The sequence below is a fragment of the Gossypium hirsutum genome, chromosome A13 (genome assembly GCF_007990345.1).
Source record: "Gossypium hirsutum isolate 1008001.06 chromosome A13, Gossypium_hirsutum_v2.1, whole genome shotgun sequence".
Lineage (NCBI taxonomy): Eukaryota > Viridiplantae > Streptophyta > Magnoliopsida > Malvales > Malvaceae > Gossypium > Gossypium hirsutum.
Genome location: NC_053436.1, coordinates 110,084,297 through 110,092,685, shown reverse-complemented (window position 1 = coordinate 110,092,685; position 8,389 = coordinate 110,084,297). Strand labels below are relative to the sequence as shown.

General features: G+C 35.6%; 1 protein-coding gene across 1 annotated transcript; it reads right to left on the bottom strand.

Annotated features, from left to right (window-relative positions):
- Nucleotides 1–699: 699 nt before the first annotated feature.
- LOC107939461 (uncharacterized) lies at nucleotides 700–8,116 on the bottom strand. The gene is made up of 11 exons (XM_016872797.2): nucleotides 5,752–8,116; nucleotides 5,035–5,274; nucleotides 4,519–4,648; nucleotides 4,282–4,434; nucleotides 3,928–4,172; nucleotides 3,741–3,810; nucleotides 3,096–3,302; nucleotides 2,714–2,949; nucleotides 2,434–2,512; nucleotides 2,213–2,350; nucleotides 700–1,453 (listed from the first exon to the last, which is right to left on the bottom strand). Exons 1-11 carry the CDS (start codon nucleotides 7,917–7,919, stop codon nucleotides 1,256–1,258), a joined length of 3,864 nt encoding a protein of 1,287 aa, XP_016728286.1. The 5' UTR covers nucleotides 7,920–8,116; the 3' UTR covers nucleotides 700–1,255.
- Nucleotides 8,117–8,389: the final 273 nt, after the last annotated feature.

The following is an 8,389-nucleotide window of genomic DNA, read 5'->3' as shown; positions in this document are numbered from 1 at the left end:
AAAAATCTTATAATAATATTTATTTTTTTAATAAAATAAATTTTTAATTATTTTCAAATTAAGTTAATTCCTCTGATTGACTTGTAACTAATCCAATCAAATATATAAATATAGCATCGATAAAAACTAGACAAAATATCATTTCTAGTTAATACATTATACAAAATATGATAATAACAACATTGAAGGTAGAAGTAGCATGAAGGGAGAGTCAGATTGCATTTTGTCCAATTTATTAAAAAAAATGAGCAATTTAGTCTCAACACGTTAGATTAAAGAGTAAAGTGATCATTATGTTTAAAATTCATTCAATTCTACTATTAAAAATTAGTCTCTATACATCAACACGAGGTACAAATAATACACAACTTGTCGCTATTTGATTATTTCATTAGTCACGCCAATTTTTAACAAACAAAATAGGATGTTAACAAAAAAAAAAACCATTTGTTCTTTGTTCTAACATAAAGAGATTAATATGTCAATTTTTTTAACGGAAGAAACAAACATAATCTGACTTCTAATGTAAAAATCTACATAGTACGTTTAAGCAAATTCGAACAATATTTGATGAATTATTAACGTATCAAAATTTATATATAATACATAAAAAAATTATTACGAATAAAAAAACATAACATAAACATGATATGAATACACTACTAAAATCAACAACAACAAAAAAGTGAGGCAAAGCAATAATAAAGGATCAAAAGAGTTTACTCATTCAAACTTTGATTTTTCAAATGGTGAAAAACAACTGTACACAATCAAAATAACATCTTTCATTTCAAAACCTTCATCTCTTTTTCATAAACAAAGCAATTAAATCAAACAATCAATCAAGAAAATATGGTAAAATGTATTAACCTCCTCCACCCCCCCCCAAAAAAAAAACCAAAAAAAAAAACTGCTCTCAAAATTAGGGAATATCAGCTTGAGGAAGAAAGCTGCAAAAACCCTTCAAAGCTTCCATGGTGTTTATGATGTCACCTGTACTATTTTTTATTTTTATTTTGGTTTACTTGATGAGCAAGTAATGTCCTTGAAACAGAAAGGGCTTCTTCCAGATTTCAACTTTGTTAGTTCATGTTTAAATCCATTGATATAGTGTTAAAGAAACCAACCCTTTGGTAAGCGCACGCACCTAGTTCTTGATTACGGTCGGAATAGATTCTGTTCTGTTGAGTTCTTAATCGGTATTGGAATCTGTTAGATATCTCGAGATTCTCTTCTAACGCATGGCTCATAATTGTCAATGGAATCTGTTTGATCGAGTGGTTTCGGATGCTTTGGAGGTTGAGAAGCCGTACGATCTTCTGACCTCCCTCCAATGTTGCCTACTTCTATCTACTGAATAACTTTGAGCATCTGTTGTAGTGGCTCTGGATGTGGCTCCGGTACGTTTCTTTTGCACATTTCTTGACTCTTCTTCAAGATCGTACCTTGACCGCTGCAAGAAGACGATGTTACAAGATTAAAAAACACACACCATATTTTCTCAGTAACCCCAAGCAAAAAAGAAATAGTCATGTTAACATTCAGGTTTTCTTTTCTAAATAATACGAGATAACCAGTCCTTAGATGGAACGGTTAGGTTTACCGAGTATATAGAAACTTGAACAATACCAAATTCATTCGATGGTAGGACATATCAATTTATTTTAAGGAAAAATGAATTGGTGATCAAAAGAAATGGACTATTTTTCATGTATTTGAAGGGTCCTTGAACGATTATATCCTCGTATCCACGTCCAGATTTTAATAGGAAATGAATGTCAAACATTTAAATATGAAATCATGGCTAAGATGACAATTCAATGTTTAGGTCAGGAGAAAAGCTATAGAACGGCAAACTATGCATTGCCTAGAATCCGCTATTGAGTGCCAATCGGAGTAACTCATACTTCCAATGTTCTGCCTCTCTCTCTCTATATATAGACAAATATCTGTTCTTTCACTATTCCTTTTAAATCAAATTGATTCATGTATAAGGACACATCATAAAAGGAATTTGTGGCATACACAGGTCCGTCCCAAGATTGTTTGCCTTTTAAAGCATGCTCCTAAACCTTAAACCTTAAACCAAACAGTCACAAAATCTCATCTAAGAGTACCTTGGTAATATATAATTCTAAATGCTGTAAACATAAATGTATCATATTGCACCTAAAGGAAGGCATAGATGTATCGGATAAAGGGTAACACATACCTTGATAGGGTCCGAAAGTATAGCATATGCCTCTCCAATTATCTTAAATAGTTTGTCAGCATCCTTGTAGGCCTCTTCTTTTATCTCCTTCCAAAGCTTATCATCTCCGTTTTCATGTCTTACAAGGGATTGAACAGCCTACACACACAAAAATAAAAATAAATCAGACAGACTGGCATCGAACTTTAAAAAATATGCATATAGCAGCATATATATGAAACCTTGTCAGGATGATGTCTAAGAGCAGATTTCCGATATGCCTTCTTAATTTCTGCTGCTGAAACAGATGGTTCGACCCCCCTGCCGTTAAAATTAAAATAATATGGTAAGGTTTAAACTTGAGTATGAAATCTAAAATTAACTACCAAGATAAAAATATTTGAAAAGGTTTAAAGAAAAAGCAAGCAAATGAATATGATATTAAGACAAAGTGGCCTTGAGGATCCATGTTCGTATGAACTTTTCCAAATGCCAATTATGATCACAAATGAACAAACTTACAAAATTAGATAGAAATCCAGAGGGACTTCCTTTTTGTCTTCTTCCTCGATTTCAGAAAGCCACAAACGAGCTTGTCTCAAGTCATTTGCAAAGTTCATTGATCGGTCAGTTGTTCCAATTTGATTGGTCTTCTCCTCCATTTGCTTCATGAGAAGCGAAATAAATCTTTCAATATCACTGGCTGCTTGATCGTAGTCTCTAACCATCTCATATAAAGTGGCTCGTCTAGAAATTGCCTGCAAAAATGTGAAACCGCAAATATGTCACCAAACAAAAAATACCCATGGTCTTGCGGGCATTGAAATTTACATTTCTTAGTTCCATAAATCATTTTCATATTCATATGGATGAGCATAAAGATAAAATCAGTTTGCAGACAAACCTTCAAATAATTGCCGTTGAGTGCTATGGCAAGGCTGCAATCAGCAATTGCATCAGTGATTTGACCCAGTGCTTTATATGCAGCAGCACGATTACAGAAACAAATAGCTGAAAAAGGCCGGGACTCCATATTGCCAGATAAAGCAGCAGTATAATGTTCAACAGCTTCCAAGTGTCTTCCCAATTGAAATGCTTTATTCCCTGCAGCCTGCAGATAAATGAAATAATTGCATTTGAGACCAAACCTTTTATCAATACACCGCAAAGTACACGAGACTTCTGAGTACTGGTTTTATACTTTGAGATAGCAATGGGGCAGTTTTTGGCACAATACAACTTTACAATATCCTCATTGAAAGCCAATTCAACCAAGATAATCATATTCGGATACCATACCCCAACTCAAAAATTTGTTTATTGTCTGTACCTGATCCGTTATAAAGTTCATGAATAATTTACTTTTCAGTACACATAATTTCTATTAATGTCTACAATGTGCACTAAAGTATAATTTTGTTAATGTTGTAAATATACTAGTGAATATAGTTTACCTATATCACCAGGTGAACAAAAGGACAATGACATGCATAGGTGTGCATAAACTAGAAAAGTTTCTTAGTGCAAAAATTATGTCAAGGAAAAATACCTTATGACTCAAGAGTTCGCGGACAGTAGCAGCCAATGGGATTGATGATTCTAGACTGTTGCTTCCATCCCTGGATAAACCCAAGAACGTGCACCAATCATTGTAGTACAGCACATAAATTAATATATTGAATGAGTTGCATTGCATAAATTAATATATTGAATGAGTGAAGGGCTGTCAAGTTTACCTATACATAGAGGACTGCAATTCCTCTTTCTTCTCCAGAAAAGCAATAGCCTCTTCAAGCTTTCCTAGATGAAAATAAGAATTGAAGATCATGCGACACCGCCAAACTCTAAAGGTCAAGTCCTTTGAGAAACTCGAACTATCCAGATTGGCTATTTGACCATTGCTATCAAATGATAAGGAATTCTTTTCAGCTGAATCAAATGTCTTCTCACACAGCTGAATTACCTCTTCGTATTTGTGCAGCTGCAAGATAGAAAAATTGTTATTATAATTCCAACAATCTTCCTAAGACAATAAATGATCTACTTTCATGAGTTCTACATCTAGAAAAAGTATACAGGAATAAACATACAATGAAAAGGGCTTCCGCTTTCATTTCAAGTAATTTTTCCGAGTACATGCTTATTTTCAAGGCTTCAGCAATTAGTTCCAAAGCACTCTCGCCACCATCAGATGTTCTTCTTTGCAAAAGTTCGGTAGATTGGTGCATGCATTCAGACACTTTCTGTCATAGAGGAACGCATCAGTCACATTATTATCACCTCAAATAAACCTACATTTAGTCATATGTGTCTATAACAATAAGCACCTGTGTCTTTTGTAGGCCATCAGAGGCTTCTAATGCAACTTTTCGGTCAAAGCAAACATCAATTCCAGATTGCAAGCACTTCCTGAAATATCGCGCTGAGTTCTCAACTTCCCCAAGGGCAAGGTAGCAACTAGAAGGAAAAGAAAAAAAGAAGCCAGGGTTAGGAGAGCTACAAGAAAGCAGATAACAAACATGAACCAAACTAATAACAGTTCACTGAAATTCAAATTAATTACAAAACCAACAGCCTAACAATGATAACTGGATAACAATGCAGAGCAATATTGGCTCCACAGAGAAATGTGTACGTAGGAAATGGAAAACAAAGTCGGTAATCTGAAACAAATACTTATAAATTCTCACGCAACAAAGACTTTAAAAAAAAAAAATTCAATCTTAAATAACTACAGTGTATATAAGGAATTTATAAAGTTGAAACGGAAATACAGAATTATACACAATTCCAAAGCAGCGGTGACTTAGATTAAAGAAAATGAAGCAAATGAGGAGCCTTACTTAGCTGCTCTAAGTTGAACCCTCGAAAAGCTGGGATCTATTGCCATGGCCATCATGCAATCTCCTAGTGCATCTTTCATTCTTCCAAGAGACATTCGTGTAGCTGCACGGTTGCTATAGCACAGCATCAATGCTCGAAGGCAGCTTTTAGATGTCTCACTCTCAGGAATACAACTTATCCCTTGTGTATAAGATTCCTCAGCTTTGGATGAATCTCCATTCGCATAGGCTTGGTTTCCCCTGGTATATACAAAATGGATTTATCAGTGGAGGTATCATCACCAAATTACAAGATGGACCAAATATGATCTATGAGAAGGTAAAAGTACCATGGAGGCCCTTGTACTATATGTCAGATTGCATTTTATTCCCACTACTAAAAAAATTGACTAAATTAGTCCTATACATAAGATCAAAGAGCAAGCTAGTCCTTCTGTTAAAATTTTCATCCATTTTTATTGTTAAAAATTGGTCCCTGTAGTCAAGATGAGGTATACATGGCATGCCACATGTAATTATCTGGTTATCTCATCAACCACACCAGTTTTATCTTTGATTTAATGTACAGGGACTCATTTGTCCAGTTTTGTAGTAGAGGGGGCAAAATGCAGTCCTCCATGGTACTTTTACCTCTATGAGAACATACAAATTATTAATCTACTTGGAAACAATATGTTTTAAAAGAATGAAGGTAATTTATCAAAAACTAATAATAACCTTAATCGCCACTTTTCACATGATTCCTGAGCTGCAGTGCTTGCACCAGTCAAATTAGGCTTATGCTTTATCTCCAGTCCTTTGTTCACCATAGAATTCCCTCCAACGTTGCTTTGCAAAGTAGATAAATCTGTTTTTTGACCTTGTAGGGGAGATAAATGCAATGAAGCTCCAGTGTAAGGAGAAAACTGTGCAGAAGACGATGCACAAGGAATTCTCACATTTGAACCGGAATAAGGAGTATCAAAAGAAATTTTAGCCGAATTCTTCTTTCGTTGATAGCGTGTTGGTGATGATAGTTGACTTTGAGCTGAAGAAGACGCAGCAAAGGTGAAGTCACACCCACTTATATGTTCTGAATTAGAAGTGGAAGAAAAGTACATCTGAGTGTCGCTATCTTGCCTCTCGATATTCAATCTCGAAGTGACTTCCTTTTCAGCTGAACTCAGAGCAATATCACTGTTATCATCTATCTCCTCGACTGCAGATATAAAGCTTTCAGTTTCAGCCCCTGATACAGAATCTTCTTGAGGAGCTTCAGTAGCAACAGCTTTATTGAAAACATCTCCATAACCCTCCATTTTTATTTCATCTTTCTCACTTCCTTTTATATCCATATGTTGTGTTGCAGTAACCAGATCCTCATCTATTGCATCATTGGGAACTGCTGGTCGTGACTCATCCGAAGCTACGGAAGATTCTCTTGAACATCGAGTATCAGCTAGGGTTTCCTGATAAGGTGAGACATCCATTGGTGAATACTCCAAAGCATCAGCATTATCCCGAGTACCAGTTTTACTAGAAACAAAATCTGGTCCATGCCATAGCTGGACCGGTGTAGGTTGCTTCAACTTTCCTTTCCTTTTCTTGACTTTTGTGGTTTTACTGGTTTCTTTCTTTGCACTAAATTCTAATTTTTTATTTAATCCAAAGAACATATTTGCCTGTGAATGAGGAGTTTTGAATTCTACAAAGGGTGTATCTATAGTATCTTGTTTGGCTGTAAAACCAGATCCATCCTTCTTTTCTGGTTTACTAGAAGTCGAGCCAAAGGACTTTGCACCGGGCTGGAAATGCATTGTAGTAGATGAAAACAGAGTTGATGATGCTGCAGCTTCACCAGGTCTAATATCACTTGGATACAAACCCGATGTTGCTGCCTGGAAAACAGATTCTTTATGTAGAGAATTACCGAACTCTTCGAGCTTCTTATCATCCAACTTTTCAGTTCGTACATCGTTTCCAAATATTTGTGAAGAAGAAAATCCCTTGTCGGTTTGAGCAGTAGAATCTCCCGAAACACTCCCAATATTCAATTTCCTCTCCATCTCAGTTGACAATACCTTCTCTCTTTCCCCACCAAGATGACCAGACTTTTCACCCGTCTTCTCATTCATTTTACTATCATCGGACCCCTTTATATTCAAATTCTTGATCCTATCTCGAACAGCACCTGTCGAGCTTCCGACCAAAGAATCACTACCTTTTCCGCCCGTAAATACAAATACCTTCTTACTTCCATCAACAAAATCCTCACCGCCTTTAATATTCAACTTGCTCTGCAACTCATCCGGAAGTTTTCCGGTTTCCACACCTTCTCCAACATAACCACCTACATTGCTATCATTCACATTGCTCCAATTACCCTTGGAACCGTCCTCGATGTTCAACTTCCTTAACTCGTCCGGAAGCTTAAAAACTAAACTTTGATCACCTAAACCACAACTTTTCCCAATTCTCAAATTCCTCATTTCATTCACAACTCCTCCCTCTAAATTCCCACCCGGGCCAGGAACACCGGACACAGACCGAAACGGATTAAAACCGGGCCCTAACCGAGTTCCTAAATCGCCTGAAGATTTCAAATTATGGGAATCCAATTGCTTTCTAATTTTAACAAACCTTGGCCTAGCAAGGCCGGCCGATGGTCGTTGTGTGGACGGCGTATTGAAGCTAAAATCGGGATTATTCGGGTTGGAATCCGAAAACCCAGAATTAAAATCGCTTCCAAATCCAAAACTAGAAGATGGGTTCATCTTTTCTTGTGAAAATTTCGATTGAGAAACAGAAAAAGACCCAAATGAATTCAATGTAAAAGGAACAGAAGAAACCTGACCATTGGGGGCTGAAGAAGAAGCTCCTCCGGGGTCTATTAACGCCGGCGACATGTCAACATAGGAGTCATCAAATCCAACGGCTATCAATCTGTTTTTGGATTGATGATCAGATTCCTTGATCGATCAAAAGGTAGCTGATTGATGGAGTTTGCTTTTCTTTTTTTCTCTCCCTTTTTTTTTTTTTTAGATTTATACCATTGGATGAACGCAAATAAATGCAAATAATGCAAGGTCTACAGAAAGAGAGGTCTTTTTCACAGTTTTCGAAAGATTTTTTTTTTTCAATTTTTCATTTTTTAAAGTTTGATCCTTTAATGTTGCTTTGAAAAAGGTCCCTTTTCTTTTCCCTTTGTTATTTTTTCCCTCTTTTTTTTAAATAATTATAATTAAATTGTAAATTTTTAATATCATTGTCTTAAAATTGCAATATTTACAAATCACAACCTTTGGGTGAAAATATTTTAAAAAATAAATAAAAAAACACTTTCTTTTTATTTCTTGAGATATTAAAGCATCACCCT

Bases quoted from the DNA above. Each gene is read 5' to 3' on its own strand.
- LOC107939461 (XM_016872797.2), bottom strand. From the start codon at position 7,919: ATGTCGCCGGCGTTAATAGACCCCGGAGGAGCTTCTTCTTCAGCCCCC. The intron at 4,173-4,281 runs GTATGTTTATTC...TCTATCTTGCAG, and splicing joins AAGCGGAAGCCCTTTTCATT to CTGCACAAATACGAAGAGGT. The intron at 2,513-2,713 runs GTAAGTTTGTTC...TTTTAACGGCAG, and splicing joins CTGGATTTCTATCTAATTTT to GGGGGTCGAACCATCTGTTT.